The sequence below is a fragment of the Salvelinus alpinus genome, chromosome 29 (assembly GCF_045679555.1).
Source record: "Salvelinus alpinus chromosome 29, SLU_Salpinus.1, whole genome shotgun sequence".
Taxonomy (NCBI): Eukaryota; Metazoa; Chordata; class Actinopteri; order Salmoniformes; family Salmonidae; genus Salvelinus; species Salvelinus alpinus.
In genome coordinates, this window is record NC_092114.1 from 46,191,910 (window position 1) to 46,208,216 (window position 16,307).

Here is a 16,307-nt window from a genome sequence, read left to right on the forward strand (position 1 = left end):
ACCTAATACACACAAATCTAAAGGGGTGAATGAGAATATGTACAGGTAAGTATATGGATGAGTGATGGCCGAGAGGCATAGGTAAGGTGCAATAGATGGTATAAAATACAGTATATACATGTGATATGAGTAATGTAAGATATGTGAACATTATTAATGTGTCATTATTTAGAGTGCATTGTATAAAGTGACTAGTGATCCATTTATTAAAGTGGCCAGTGATTGGGTCTCAATGTAGGGAGCAGCCTCTGAGTTAGTAATTGCTGTTTAGCAGTCTGATGGCCTTGAGATAGAAGATGTTTTTCAGTCTCTCGGTCCTAACTTTGATGCACCTGTACTGACCTCGCCTTCTGGATGGTAGTAGCTAGCTCTCCTTTACAAGTTAGCTAACCTGGCTAGCACGCTATGCAGCGCTTGTTAGCTAATCTGGTCTCGAGTCGTAGGACTCACTGAGGTGGAACCCGGACTCTTCTGAGAAGAGAGGCAAGCGGTGCTTAACCAAGGCACACAGACAGAACCTGGTCATCCTCTCTCTTCAAGTAGCCTCCTATATCTGGCAACAGAGCGCACAGGAGCCGGGAGACATTTGACCCGACCAACGACCCAACCCATCTCCGTGTCCCGCAACTCCGACTTTGTCGAGGTACGGGCAGCCAGGAGAGGAAGTCATCTGAAACACCAAGCCCCAGCCGTCCCCTAGTCTCGCACACAAACTGATTAGAGCGAGGGTGGCCTGAGCATGTGCCGAGAAATAAGACAACAAACATGGATAGCTATTAATGAATTGGGGGCGTGGTCGCAAATCCGAACCCACCTTGTCGTTTCGGTCTCGTTAGCTATCTTACCTATTGCTGAAGTCAGGCCAAGCAATTAGAAGAATAACTCATTGTTTGTACTGTTCTCATAAGTTTCCTAATCATAAACTACAGCACACAACGTCCCGGGGGTGAGCACGCTCTGCAACCTAAGGTACAGTTAAGTTGGTGCAACATAAGACAGTCTCGTGTTCCAATTGTTTGTTATAGTACTGTGAAATGTACCTGTTCACACCAAGATGAAGAGTGGAATAATTGAAAGAATGAATCCGAGTCTCACGGTTATCACATGTGGAAGGAGGGGCTTCCAGCGAGCCGTGTATTTCATTGGCCTTGTCGGGCATGATTGTAGATCCTTCAACCGAAGTCGTGAGTGTGCGACTCCTCCCTAGTGTGTTGTACCGACGATGACTGACTGAAAGAGAACACATTTTTGTTGTGGCCATACACCCAATTCAATTAGTGAACTAATCAACAAGCACATGACTAGTTGAGTTTGTTCTTCTAAAACAAAAATGTATTCTGTTTGGGGTACTCAAGGATCGGAGTTGTGAAACACTTCTGTAAAACATTATACCCACAGTAATGGTATTAGCAGCTATTCAGACATCCCAGAAAGTTGTCTCAGGTCCACTCTAAATCTGAATTTCCTCGTTTTTATTGAAGGACGCAGGCAGGATGCTGTTCCTGGGGCAGAACGAGTGGGCCCACGTCAACTGCTGCCTGTGGTCCGCTGAGGTGTACGAAGACAACGGAGCTCTACTCCAAGTACACAGTGCTGTCTCCAGGGGGCGCCACATGGTAAGAATGCATTGAACATCACCATAGATGCGCCTCAAATAGCACATCTCATTCTGTTTTCTTTTCTCTTCTTACTCATTGTACATATCTTCCCTACAGCGCTGTGAGCGTTGTGGCCAGGCGGGGGCGACGGTTGGCTGCTGTCTCTCGTCCTGTCAGAGTAACTACCACTTCATGTGCGCCCGCGCCCGCAACTGTGTCTTCCAGGAGGACAGGAAGGTCTTCTGCTCCAGGCACCGCGACCTCGTCAGTGAGAAGGTGAACTTTTAGAAATGGGCTGAGGCGCACACAAACAGAAACGGTCATCTATCCAACAGTGCGCACCACCACTTTCACTGTGACTTGTCAGCGGCATCCAAACTTATGTCTCGGGATTTGCACTCCCGTTTCCCCTCTCCAGATGGTGTCTGGGAATGGGTTTGAAGTTCTCCGGCGGGTCTACGTGGACTTCGAAGGGATCAGCCTCCGTAGGAAGTTTCTGACTGGCCTGGAGCCAGAGTCTATAAATATGACCATTGGTGAGTATGTGTACATCCCCAATGGCACCCTATTCCCTATGTAGTGCACTGCTTTTAACCCTTTACACTCGTGGGAATGAGCCTATATGGATAGGGCTAAATTGAAATGTTTTTTACAGAAGAAATGTGGAAAGCATATGCATACCCATGGTAGCAATTAAAAGGGAACAGTTTGGAGATTGTGGGAAAATGATGAGGACACAGCAGTTCACCTGACACAAGACTGAGTCTAAACATTACACTGATTTTATGTACAGTTTACATTTACTGTACCTTCCAATGCATTTGTTGAAATGAAATCTGAAAATACTCTGGGTACATTCAGTAACAATATTATCGGAATATTTGGGGTAGGTGCATCATAAAAAAAAAAATGCCAAAGGTTTGAGAGGTCAAACTGGTGTATCCAAGTGGCCACACAGCTCTCCAAAGTATGCACAGTAAGTAAATTCAATGCACTTTTATGACTCAAAGAAGAGTCTCCAACTGTAAGGTGCTTTTTTGAGCTCTCCTAGCTGTGCCGTTGATGAACTCGAGCAAGCACACTTATAGTTGTTTTGTTTGGAACACAGCCCTGCAACTCAATATTAGGTAAATGTTCTTCATGTTTTGTACACTCAGTGCATGTCACTCTACTATCCAAAATAGTAGGAAACTTGACATATTGTATTGAGCAACTTGTCGACAAAGAAATAGCTTATTCCAAGCAAACTCTGGGACAGTCGTGGGACGATAGATCCCACATTGATTTGATTTTAAATTCATTCAACCAGTAGGCTTAGGTTACATAAAAAATAAATATTCAAAAGCAAGGAGTTTGATGCAACAGATCAGAAAGTTTAGCTTAAGATGTTGATCAACTATTTCAAATCAAATTCTATGTCACATGTGCCCTGAATACAACAGGTGTAGTAGACCTTAGAGAAATGCTTACTTACAATCCCTCAACCAACAATGCTTTAAGAAGTTAAATAAATAAATGTGTTAAATAGAAAATGTAAAGTTTAATAATTAAACAGCAGCAGTAAAATAAGAAGAGAAGCTATATGCAGGGGGTACCGGTACAGAATCAATGTGCAGGGGGCACCGGTTAGTCGAGGTTATTGAGGTAATATGTACATGTATGTAGAGTTAAAGTGACTATGCATAGATTATAAACAGAGTTGCAGCAGCGTAAAAGAGCCCTTTGATTAGCTGTTCAGGAGTCCTATGGCTTGGGGGTAGAAGCTGTTAAGAAACTTTTTGGACCTAGACTTGGCGTTCCACTACCACTTGCCGTGCGGTAGAAGATTGTTGAAACATCATAAAATACCTGATTACTTCTTATCCCTTGCACAAATAGCCTACAGCTGTCTCTGTACTAGCTGTGTCTGTCGACCAATTATGATTTTTCAACACCGATACCAATTACAAAACGTTTATTCTTTCAGTAAAATACGGAACGGTTCCGTATTTTATCTAACAGGTGGCATCACTAAGTCTGAATATTGCTGTTACATTGCACAACCTTCAATGTTATGTCATAATTATGTAAAATTCTGCCAAATTAATTACGGTCTTTGTTAGGAAGAAATGGTCTTCACACAGTTCACAACAAGCCAGACGGCCCAAACTGCTGCATATACCGTGACTCTGCTTGCACAGAACGCAAGAGAAGTGACACAATTTCCCTAGTTAATATAGCCTGCTAGTATAAATGTATTTTAACTAAATTTAGGTTTAAAAATATATAGTTGTGTATTGATTTTAAGAAAGGCATTGATGTTTATGGTTACGTACACATTGGTGCAACGACAGTGCTTTTTTTGCGCATGTTAAATCATCACCCATTTGGAAAAGTAGGTTGTGATTCGATGATAAATTAACAGGCACCGCATTGATTATATAACACGCAGGACAAGCTAGTAATATCATCAACCATGTGTAGTTAACTAGTGATTATGTTAAGAATGATTGTGTTTTTATAAGTTAAGTTTAATGCTAGCTAGCAACTTACCTTGGCTCCTTGCTGCACTCGCGTAACAGGTGGTCAGCCTGTCACGCAGTCTCCTCGTTGAGTGCAATGTAATCGGCCATAATCGGCGTCCAAAAATGCCGATTACCGATTTGTTATGAAAATTTGAAATTGGCCGATTAATCGGTCGACCTCTAGTCTGTACTCAACTCACTGACACTGGAAACTCTAGGGCCCAGAATATTTTTTACGATGTTGCAAGTTTGCTAGCGCGAGCTTCGGCAGGACAAAATTGATAGTTGATACAATGTTTCAAGTTCTTTGGCTAGGCATGTCCTGTCTGCAATGTGGTTTATACGATATTTTCTACCTGCAGGCTGCAATGTTTTTATTTGTTGGCTTTATGTAGGCTATTTTTACATGGTTAGCAATAGAAGTTACTTTTTAGATTTGCATCATCTTCATTTAGATTTAGAACCACATGACAATGATGATTTTGAGATACAAAGACTATTATAAATTAAATGAAACTGTTCCACGAAAATGTGCATATGAAAATCATAACTGGCACTCAGATTGTTAGAAATGGTAAGATAAATTGCCACTCGAAATGAAAAAGGTTGCCTACCCTTGGTGTAGCCTATTACCGGCAACTTCAAGAACGAAATGGCAGAATCTGCGAAGGCCAGCAGCGGGAGGCGGAAGATCAAAGTTTTTTCCCCCTTCTGATTAGGTTATCTTGATCTCTGGCTCCCTTGAGTAATTTTTGTGTCTTAATTATTTAATAAAACAGTGTGTTTTTAAAGCATCAGACAAGCTCAGTACATATTGATTTTATTAAAACACATAGGTGTCTATATATAAAAAAATACACATTTTTAAAACTTCTACCAATCGATTGGTCGACTACTTTTGGTCGACCAATATTAAAAAAAATGTTGGACAGCCCAAATATGTTTTCAGAATGCGTACTGCCTCCAGCTCATTGCAAATGAGTGGCAGGTAGCCTAGTGGTTACAGCGTTGGGCCAGTAACCTAAAGGTTGCTAGATCGAATCCCCAAGCTGACAAGGTAAAAATCTGTCGTTCTGCCCCTGAACAACGCAGTTTAACCCACTGTTCCTAGGCTGTCATTGTAAATAAGAATTTGTTCTTAACTGACTTGCCTAGTTAAATAAAGGTAAGTAAATCGAGCCCTCTTAATTTACAGCATTTCCCTCACTCAACCAACCAAAACAAATACAGAGCTGTAAAGCGGAGACCCTGAGCTCTCATGTAGCATGTTACTGTACAGTCACTGCATTCCAAATTAGGCACTTATCAGTGTCCAAATCTGCAATTTTCAACCCATATACGGGTACAAGTTTAAATGCTTAACAAAAACCCCAGGCACTGGTCAAATAGTGCATTACACAGGCTTTGTCCCAAATGGCACCCTATTCCCTGTGTCGAGGGCCTTTTGATTTGGAAGGTGTGACTAAAAGTTTGGCCAGTAAGGGATTTACAGTATTTTAACACCATCAATCATTCCCCTTTTTACTTGTGAAACCATCCATCTGTTTCCTTCTATATCCAGGTTCACTTCAGATCAACAGGCTGGGTGTGCTGACTGAACAATCAGCAAATGGTGCAAGGTTGTATCCTGTGGGCTACCAGTAAGTGACCAATAATCCTCTTGTGACCCAGACATCGACAGTATCCATTTAGATTCTTCTTGTTTTGATTATTCGATTTGTGAATAATGTGGTCAGGGTTGTCATTGTATTGTTATTATAAGATTGGCAGTGTAAAACTGCAGTTATTTTGTAGGAGAACTTCCCTGGAGTTCGTTTTGAAATTATATTGGGTTGTGTATCTTTTACTTTACTCACCTTTTGTCATTCTCCTCCCTCCCTGTTTTCCTCCGTCCAGGTGCTCTCGGCTGTACTGGAGCACAGTGGACCCTCGGCGGCGCTGTAAGTACACCTGTAATGTGACGGAGGTGTACTCTCCACTCCCGGAGAAGCCAGGGGAACCACATTGGTGGGAGCAGGAGGAGAACCGAACCATAGCTCACAGCTTCTACAAAGGTCAGCAAACCCACCTAACCTGCCCCTATCTGGTAGTAGGGTGGGCACTTCAATGGATAACCTTGATGTCCCATATGTTATATTTGTTATATTTGTTTCTTCTTTTCAATTGAAATAATTAAGAGGGATAAGTATAACAACATAATTAACTACATTGGAATTGTACAATTTACTAGAATCTACTAATTCTGAGTCTTCAAAGTAAATAATGTTCCTTTCTTATTCCTTGACCAGAAATGGAAATTCCAGAGGCTGGGATGAGTCCTCTGCCCATTCAGGTATCTCCCAGCACCACTTCATCCCCCCTGAAACAGGAGCCTGGGGCCAAAACCCCTAGTTACTCACAAACCAGGAGACCAGCAGGAGGAACATCTCGACCTCTTCCCTCTCCAGGTAACATTGACATTGAGTTAGATATCGATACCAGTTTAATATCTAGTGTCAGTTAACAGTGAGATATCTCTGCTTATTTGAGTAACGTTTTTACTTACATTGAGTGATATGTTGTCTTACCTAGTTCCCTTAAATTTAAAGCACTGACTAAGTCGCTTAGGATAAGAGCGTCTGCTAAACGACATCAACGTAAAATGTTAATATCACTCTGTTCCGTCATGACACTATCTGGTGATCCTTTAATCTCTAGGGAGTGCCATGACCAAATCCCACCACATCCTGACTCTCAGGGATCTGGGCGATGCCTGCCAGCCGCGTCGCCTGTCTCGGGGCCGCCACTCCGGGGACTCCTCTTCCCCCACCGATAGCCCCGCGGGACCAATGATGCTCCGTTCAGGGGGCACCCTCCACCCCAGGTTCCTACCCTTCAGCTCCCCTCCCAGAACCAGCGAAAACCTCCTGAATTCCCCTCAGAGAGTACAACCTCGCGCTGGCTCCTCCAGCTGGCGCTCCCCTCTCTTGTCCCCCTCCAGTGTTACCTCCCCTCTATCTCTGCGGCCTGGCGCCATCGGCAGCCCACCCTCCAACCTCCCTCTGGCCCTCCGCCACTCCTCCAGGATCAGGCACTCATTCAAAATCACAACTCCAGTGTCCACTGAGGTGCCACAAGACTTCTTAGCGTCATCCGAGCCAGAGGTGGCAGTGGTGGTGCCCTCAAACGGGATCACATTGACAGCAAATAATATGGAGGAAGACACAGACGTCGGCCCCCTGACGTCGGATCAGGACTTGCCCTTCGCGCCCTTCGACGTGGCGTACGCAGACGTGGCGGTGGCCTCTGTGCTAAACGCCAAGCTGGAGTTTGACGAGGCCTTGCTGAATGAGACTGTGGCGCTTCACTGTGGAGGTTCCCAGACAGGTGGAGGCGATATGGAGGAGGTGGAGGAGGCATTAGAGGAGGAGACCCAGAGCCAGACTCGGGGTGGGGACAACATGGATGCCAACATGGCTCCAGTATTCACCAAAGTAATGGCCACTAAAGAGGTCCTGGAGAACAGTTCCTCAGACGAAGACATGGATCACTACTTGAAGTTATCTCGTACGTTGCTGGTGTGCAAAGTCTCAAAGGACTCAGGGCAGGCAAGTCTCCCTCTCCCCCCACCAGCTCCTACGTCTCAGTCCATCTCCCAGCTTGACGGAGCGGATAACGGCTCTGAGAGTGACTCAAGTGATTCTACCTGCGATGAGGAAGAAACTCAAGAAGAGGGGAAGAATGGGGAAGATCAGGGGGCTGACAGTCAACCCGTGTTTGAAACCTGTGACCCAAATAATGACATGTCTATTGAAGAGGAGGTTCTGATGGAGTCTGAGCAAATGGAGTCCCAGAAAGAGGTTCTTCTGGACCCCAGCAGTGGCCATTTTGCTTCGGATGACGACAGCATCAGAGAGTACCTGGCTAAAAAAGTAGTGCTTGATGATAGCGACAGCTCTGGCTCCTCTACAGATTCTCTCATTGGAGTGGACGACGAGATGGGAGACCCAGACTTTGAGCCGGAACCCAAACCCAACCCCAAATCAATTCCCGTGAAAACCATCATGGAACGCCCTCGTCCTGTGAACATGAAAACTATTCCACGTAAACCCACACCAACGCAGAGAAAAATCATCAGGGTGTCCCTACCCTCTGGACCTGCTCTGCCTCTGAATGTAGCCTTCTCTTCGCCACCCATCGCTGTTCGAACCATTCCAAGGACAGTCACCTCCACCGCCTCCCCGACCCCATTTGTAATGAATTGCATGAACTCTATAGCCTTACAGACAGGGGCCACTACGGGGAGAGCTATCGCTATCCGCCTTGCCACACCAAGACAAGCAGCTCAGCAGCAGCTGACTGCCACTATTCAGTCTGCCTCCAACTCACCCATGTCTCCACAGGTTCTGCTAGTCAACCGTCAAGGTCAGATTCTGATGAAAGATCCAAAGACTAACACCTTCCAGACTGTCAGCACCAGCTCCCCTTCCTACAGCCGCATCAGCCAGATAGCCAAGATTATCCACAACAGTGGTGCACTGCCCCGCGCGATTCCCCAGATGGTGGTCGTACCCGCTACATCTACACCCTCGCCACGGACAGCCATCTTCCATAGTTCAAATCTCATCACCAGTAACAGAAACACCACCACACCAACCACCACCAATCTCCTGATCAGGACCCCACAGAGTTTGCATGATGGGCGAGTGCTGGTCCGAGCCATGCCCATGACGCATGGAGCGAAACAAGTGAGGGTCAAGTGCGTCTCTGTGCCCAGCTCTCCAGTGATGACAGGCAACCATGCCCAAGCTATCTTAGACAGAGCCATGGCTACTCATCGCGAGCCCTCTCGGATACGGCCTAATATCCTCAGGGTGAGCGCGTCCCAGCTGAGCCCATCCCACATCCAGGTCCACCCGTTCCTCAACAAGCTTCAGTCCCCTCTAGACATTTCAGACACACCTGGTCAGATGCTCCGCCACGAGCCGGCCACCGTACCCGAGTCTCAGGTCCGTGTCAAAAGAGTGTCCTTTGTCGCGGAGCGTCCCGGCAAGAAGAAATGTAAAACTGATTTCCTCCCGCAGTCACCCTCTAGTGACCTTGATGACCTAGATGGCAGCAGGTAAGGCAGAGTACAATATGAGATGATGGAATTATTACATTTTTTTATTTTACTTTTAATGTTGTAACTTTGACTGCACTACACATTTTGGGATAATAAAGATTGATTTTAAAGACTGTCACACTTTTTCTCATATAGAAATTGTGGCGTTAGAACTAAAGCCCCAACAATGAAAGATGTGCTGGATCTGGACCAGGAGAAAGTTGAGCCCAAGGTCATCCTACCAACAGAACCTGAGAAGATCAGGTTAGTTTCTTCTCAAACACGACCATAGCAAGATGGATGCCAGAAATACGAACTGCAAGGTACATTTTTGAATGCATAAGTACGGAGCCCCTTAGGGGTCATGGTGAAGAAATGTTTTAACAGAAAGGCTAATCCATTCCCTTTTTTATTTTTTTTATTTTTATTTTTACATTCCCTCAAATATAAAAAGTAATTCCCTCATATAAAACATTGTTCCCTGAATAGAAAAAGTAGTTCCCTCAATTGTATTAGTTCCCTCGGATCTCTAGGCTTACAAGAATGGCATTCCTAATGTAGGCCTACCCAGTCCCATTCCCACTTGGCCGATAACATATTGCAGCCTTATTGTAAGTATTTAGTTAATTACATGCTTCAAATGGTGATGATCACTGACCATTCAATAGCTTAGTTTCAGTGTTTTCATATGCCTATAAGGGCAAATAATAGCGTTTAAAACCCCTTTAATTGGGCTAAGTAAGTTCAATAGCCTGAAAAGCCAGAAGCCTCGCAAGCAGTCATAATTGAATGATGCATGTTTATAATGCAAACTCCTATTCATACACTTGGACAACATGAACAGTTGTCCGTTTTGAGCGCCTCTCATCCCTGCGACCCTGTTTTTTACCCGGCTTCCTGCATATAGTTTGGGCTATACATCCACTATAACATGGCACCAGCCAAGTTCCTGGATGTGTTTTTGACTTAACATGTGACTCATCGGAGGCAGCTCCATGATCTTAGCTGTTCTATAGCCTGTCTATACTCCAGGGGAGTTCGTTAGCTACCTATCCTAGCCTGGTAATTAGCTAATATCCAGGTGAACGTAGTGTCATCGCAACAAAGCGAATAGCGGTCAGTTTTTTTGTTATGAACATAGAGCCAGAGCCTCTTTAAACCATCATGGTTGGCTAAGTCGCACACGCAGCAGCATGCTTCTGAAATTCTGGGAAATGGTTGCAGAGAGACAGAATGACGATTCTGAGGACTATTAGTTTTATTTTATTTTACCTTTATTTAACTAGGCAAGTCAGTTAGGAACAAAATCTTATTTTCAATGACGGCCTAGGAAACAGTGCCTTGTTCAGGGGCAGAACGACATATGTACCTTGTCAGCTCGGTGATTCGATCTTGCAACCTTTTAGTTACTAGTCCAACGCTCTAAAAACTAGGCTACGCTGCCGCCCCAACATGATTGAGGGAACAAATTGAAGCAGTGGATTAATACAATTGAGTGATCTACTTTTTATATTGAGGGAACTAATGAAAAAACTGAAGGAACTGATTAGCCTGGCTGTTTTTTTTCCTCTCTCCACCATAACCCATAAGGGGCTCTGTACATACAGTGCATTCCGGCAAGTATTCAGACCCCTTTTTCCCACATTTTGTTACGTTACAGCCTTATTCTAAAATGTATTAAATAAAAATGTTTCATCAATCTACACACACTACCCCATAATGACAAAGCGAAAACAGTTTTTTTGTTTTAACAAATGTATTAAAAATAAAGAACTGATACCTTATTTAGATAAGTATTCAGACACTTTGCTATGACATTGGAAATTGAGCTCAGGTGCATCCTGTTTCCATTGATCATCCTTAACTTCTACAGGATCGGTGGGTCCCCCGCAGGATGGTTGAGCTAACGTAGGCTAATGTGATTAGAATGAGGTTGTAAGTAAAAAGAACATTTCCCAGGACATACACATATCTGATATTGGCAGAAAGCTTAAATTCTTGTTCATCTAACTGCACTGTCCAATTGCAGTAGCTATTACAGTGAAATAATGCCATGCTATTGTTTTAGAGTGCACAGTTATGAACTTAAATGTATTAATAAACCAATTAGGCACATTTGGGCAGTCTTAATACAACATTTGGAAATACATGTAATGGTTCATTGGCGCAGTCTAAAACTTTGCACATACACCGCTGCCATCTAGTTGCCAAAATCTAAATTGTGCCTGGGCTGGAATAATACATTATGGCCTTTCTCTTGCATTTCAAAGATGATGGTACAAAAAATATATACAAAAAACGCATGTATTTTCTTTGTATTATCTTTTACCAGATCTAAGGTGTTATTCTCCTACATTAATTTAACATTTCCACAAATGTCAAAGTGTTTCCTTTCAAATGGTATCAAGAATATGCATATCCTTGCTTCAGGTCCTGAGCTACAGGCAGTTAGATTTGGGTATGTCATTTTAGGCAAAAATCCTTAACTTCTCTAAATCCTCAACAGCCTGTGACACTGCAGGGCGCCAAATTCAAAACAACAGAAATCCCATAATTTATATTCCTCAAACATACAAGTATTTTACACCATTTTAAAGATACACTTTTTGTAAATCCAGCCACAGTGTCCGATTTCAAAAAGGTTTTACGATGAAAGCACACCAAACGATTATGTTAGGTCAGAGCCAAATCACAGAAAAAGACAGCCATTTTTCCAGCTAAAGAGAAGAGTAACAAAAAGCAGAAATAGAGTTAAAATTAATCACTAACCTTTGATGATCTTCATCAGATGACACTCATAGGACTTCATGTTACACAATACATGTATGTTTTGTTCGGTAAAGTTCATATTTATATCCAAAAATCTGAGTTTAGGTGGGACGCTACTGTCTCACTTGGCCAAAAGCCAGAGAAAATGCAGCGCGCCAAATTCAAATAAATTACTCTAAAAATCTAACTTTCATTAAATCACACATGAAAGATACCAAATTTAAAGCTACACTGGTTGTGAATCCAGCCAACATGTCAAAATTCACATAGGCTTTTCGGCGAAAGCAAATTATGCTATTATCTGAGAATAGCACCATAGTAAACAAAGAGAGAAGCATATTTCAACCCTGCAGGAGCGACACAAAACGCAGAAACAAAAATATAATTCATGCCTTACCTTTGACGAGCTTCTGTTGTTGGCACTCCAATATGTCCCATAAACATCACAAATGGTCCTTTTGTTCGATTAATTCCGTCGATATATATCCAAAATGTCCATTTATTTGGTGCGTTTGATCCAGAAAAACACCGGTTCCAACTTGCTCAACGTGGCTACAAGATATCTCAAAGGTTACCTGTAAACTTTACCAAAACATTTCAAACTACTTTTGTAATACAACTTTAGGTATTTTTTTTCGTAAATAATCGATAAAATTCAAGACGGGATGATCTGTGTTCAATACAGGATTAAAACAAACTGTAGCTAGCTTTCTGGTCACGCGCCTCTAACAGGACACTTCAAGTGACCCTCGTTCAAGATGGCCGTACTTCTTCATTACACAAAGGGTAAAACCTCAACCAATTTCTAAAGACTGTTGACATCCAGTGGAATAGGTAAGAACTGCAAGAAGGTCCCTTAGAAATCTAGATTCCATATGAAAACCCATTGAAAAGAGTGACAACAACAACAAAAACAACAACCCTCGGGGTTTCGCCTGCTAAATAAGTTCTGTTATACTCACAGACATGATTCAAACAGTTTTAGAAACTTCAGAGTGTTTTCTATCCAAAGCTACATATCTTATCTTCTGGGGATGAGTAGCTGGCAGTTTAATTTGGGCATGCTTTTCATCCAAAATTCCGAATGCTGCCCCCTACCTTAGAGAAGTTAAGAGGTTTTTACGATGTTTCTACAACTTGATTGGAGTCTACCTGTGTTAAATTCTATTGATTTGACATGATTTGGAAAGGCATACACCTGTCTATAAGGTCCCACAGTTGACAGTGCATGTCAGAACAGAAACAAAGCCATAAGGTTGAAGGAATTGTCCGTTAGAGCCCCGAGACAGGATCGTGTCAAAGCACAGTTCTGGGGAAGGGTACCAAAACATCTCTGCAGCATTGAAGGTCCCCAAGAACACAGTGGCCTCCATTCTTAAATGGAAGAAGTTTGGAGCCACCAAGACTCTTCCTAGAGCTGGCCAAACTGAGCAATCGGGAGAGAAAGGCCTTGGTCAGGAAGGTGACCAAGAACCCGATGGTCACTCTGACAGAGCTCCAAAGTCTGTGGAGATGGGAGAACCTTCCAGAAGGACAACTAACTCTGCAACACTCCACCAATAAGGCCTTTTATAGTAGAGTGGCCAGACATAAGCCAATAAAAGGCACATGGTAGCCTGCTTGGAGTTTTCCAAAAGGCACCTAAAGACTCTCAGACCATGAGAAACAAGATTCTCTGGTCTGGTGAAACCAAGACGTTTAGCCTGAATGCCAAGCATCATGTCTGGAGGAAGCCTGGCATGGTGGAGGCAGCATAATGCTGTGGGGATGTTTTTCTGTGGCAGGGACTGGGAGACTAGTCAGGATTTAGGGGAGAAAAAAACAGAGCAAAGTACAGAGATCCTTGATGGAAACCTGCTCCAGAGCACTCAGGACCTCAGACCTGGCGCGAAGGTTCACCTTCCAACAGGACAACGACCCTAAGCACACAGCCAAGACAACGCAGGAGTGGCTTCGGGACAAGTCTCAATGTACTTGTGGACAAGCCAGAGCCCGGACTTGAACCCGATCGAACATCTCTGGAGAGACCTGAAAATATCTGTGCAGCGACGCTCCCCCATCCAAACTGACAGCTTGAAAGGATCTGCAGAGAAGAATGGGAGAGACTCCCCAAATAGCTTGTAGCTTCCTACCCAAGAAGACTCAAGGTTGTAATCGCTGCCAAAGGTGCTTCAACAAAGTACTAAGTAAAGGGTCTGAATACTTATGTAAATGTGATATTTATTTGTAAGAAATTTGCGAAAATATCTGTCTGTTTTTGCTTTGTCGTTAGGGGGTATTGTGTGTAGATTGCTGAGATTTTTATTTATTTAATCCATTTTAGAATAAAGCTGTAAAGTAACAAAATGTGTAAAGTCAAGGGGTCTGAATACTGTGGGGTTTTTATTTTTTTTATAAACGAATGCCTTTCGACCTCAGTCAGTCCTCCTTCACATTTTCTTTTTTGGAATGACAACCCAGATGAACACCCCTTTCCTACATAAGGAAAAGGGGTGTGTGGCAGCTTCCTTTTGATTGATGAGGATTTTCATAGGGAAAATGGACAGTCCCTTAATGCACATTTTGTGGGACTAAAGGTCAGAAATGATAATAGTGTAAGGAAAAATACAACCAGACACATTTATCTATCATAGTTTATCATACAACATCCATTTCATGATGCTAAAACGTGTTTTAAATTATTTTTTAAATGTAGTTATAGATCCAGTTGAGGCGTGTTAAGGCGGGTATCGGAGCTCTACGTGATTTCTGTGACTTTCTGTACTCACACACACAGCCAAGATGGAGTGGCACAGTGTGGCGCTTAGACACACAGAGCCTGCAATAGTTACTGGCGTTAGAACCTCAGAATCGTCAGACCTAAAGCTCTTCAACTTTATAAACCTGTTCTAGAGCTTAAGTCGGTAGTGCACGGTGAGTTGTGGCTCTAGAAGGTTCTCAGGCCGAGAAACAGCCTTGTCCATTTGCAATATCTTCAATTAATTTAACGTTGCGAAAATGACAACATTTCAAGTCCCAGAATCACAAGATTAGGTGCATCAAAACCGCCTCGGCCCATAGACGGACACTACAGGTTTCTGTCCGATAGCTCTTTCAGGAACTCCGTAGCAACGGCAGAAAAAATTGCATTTTCAGCACTAATTAAGGTCGCTGTTCGGGCTCCTAATGACCCGCAGCTAGAACGTAACTACGTGTTTTACGTTTTTTTTATGGTTTTAACAGAAGGCGCTGTGAATTTTGGGCCGGATCTGAAATATGCGATAGTTGGCTTCTAAACGAGTTGGACAAAGTGGGTTTGGTGTCAAGTATGTATCATTTTGGTGTCAGTATGATATCTTATTGACTGATGGATGGCTGACTTTGGCCATTTCCAATAAGTTTAAACCGTTATGAACCATCACCAAATGGACAGGCTGAAATCAACACTGAAAGTGTTGGTAAATGGCATCACCGTAGTCTCTAGGCCGTGCCGAGTTCAACGAGGTGCCCCACTTGTGACCGTAGCTCGCTCGGCCTGACCGCAGCGACCGTGCAAATAGTAGGCCCGAAATGAAGCCTGACCAGTAGTTATTTAGACATGCTTTTGACATTACGGCCTCTGGATCACACACACGCTGTTTTCGACTGGGGTCATCGGGTGGGTTGTTGGGGTGGATAAGCCACAGAGTTGTTCTAGCTGCGCTCGCCGGTTCATGTAGTTTGACACATCCAAGTTTCTCCCTAAGGATAACATGGGTTTACAGGTTATTCTCTAACTTTACTTCTGTGCAGGCAATTTTCTAAATTTCTTTGCCACATGTGCAGGGTCACCTGTACCTCTACAGATATCAACATGAAAATATTGAATAAAAGGGGAAGTATTCATTTTACCATCAAATAGGGCTGAAATCAACAAATGGGCAGGCTGAAATCATCACAGAAAGGGAAACATATGGCATCACCATAGTCTCTAGGCCGTGCCAAGTTCAACGAGGTGCTCCACTTGACCGTAGCTCACTCGGTCTGACCTCCATGGCCGTGCAAAAAAGAAGTAGGCCCAAAATGAAGCCTAACCTAAATTTGAGGTGCTTTTGGGTTACAGTGGCAGAACCTTTGAGACTGGAAATACAATTCAACCACAGGAATGTTCCTAAGGTCCTCCCAATCTGTGCAAGCCTAACCTTGACCATGTGGAATTAACCCTTAACAGTGAAAACAGGGGGTATTTCAGTTGACCTTGATATCTCTCCCCATAGCAATACATTGCCTGCTGCCCTAACTTCAACCTGATGCCCATGTGGATTATGGTTGCCATATCAAACTGTCTTCAATGACAACCCATCAGGCCACTCTAAGGATTACCTGTGTTGATTT

General features: G+C 43.4%; 1 protein-coding gene across 8 annotated transcripts in view; it reads left to right on the plus strand.

The window, feature by feature from the left end:
• The window catches only part of LOC139559086 (histone-lysine N-methyltransferase 2B-like), an 82,444-nt gene that overhangs the window by 47,581 nt on the left and 18,556 nt on the right, over positions 1-16,307 (plus strand). For all 8 annotated transcript variants that reach the window (XR_011671684.1, XM_071374786.1, XM_071374782.1 and 5 more), the window contains exons 23-30: positions 1,482-1,616; positions 1,716-1,874; positions 2,017-2,134; positions 5,664-5,742; positions 5,999-6,156; positions 6,391-6,549; positions 6,800-9,203; positions 9,342-9,449. Coding sequence is in view for 7 of the 8 variants with exons in the window: in XM_071374786.1 (XP_071230887.1) it covers positions 1,482-1,616; positions 1,716-1,874; positions 2,017-2,134; positions 5,664-5,742; positions 5,999-6,156; positions 6,391-6,549; positions 6,800-9,203; positions 9,342-9,449 (3,320 nt within the window). In the remaining variant the exon portion in view is untranslated. The remainder of the gene's footprint in view (positions 1-1,481; positions 1,617-1,715; positions 1,875-2,016; positions 2,135-5,663; positions 5,743-5,998; positions 6,157-6,390; positions 6,550-6,799; positions 9,204-9,341; positions 9,450-16,307) is intronic.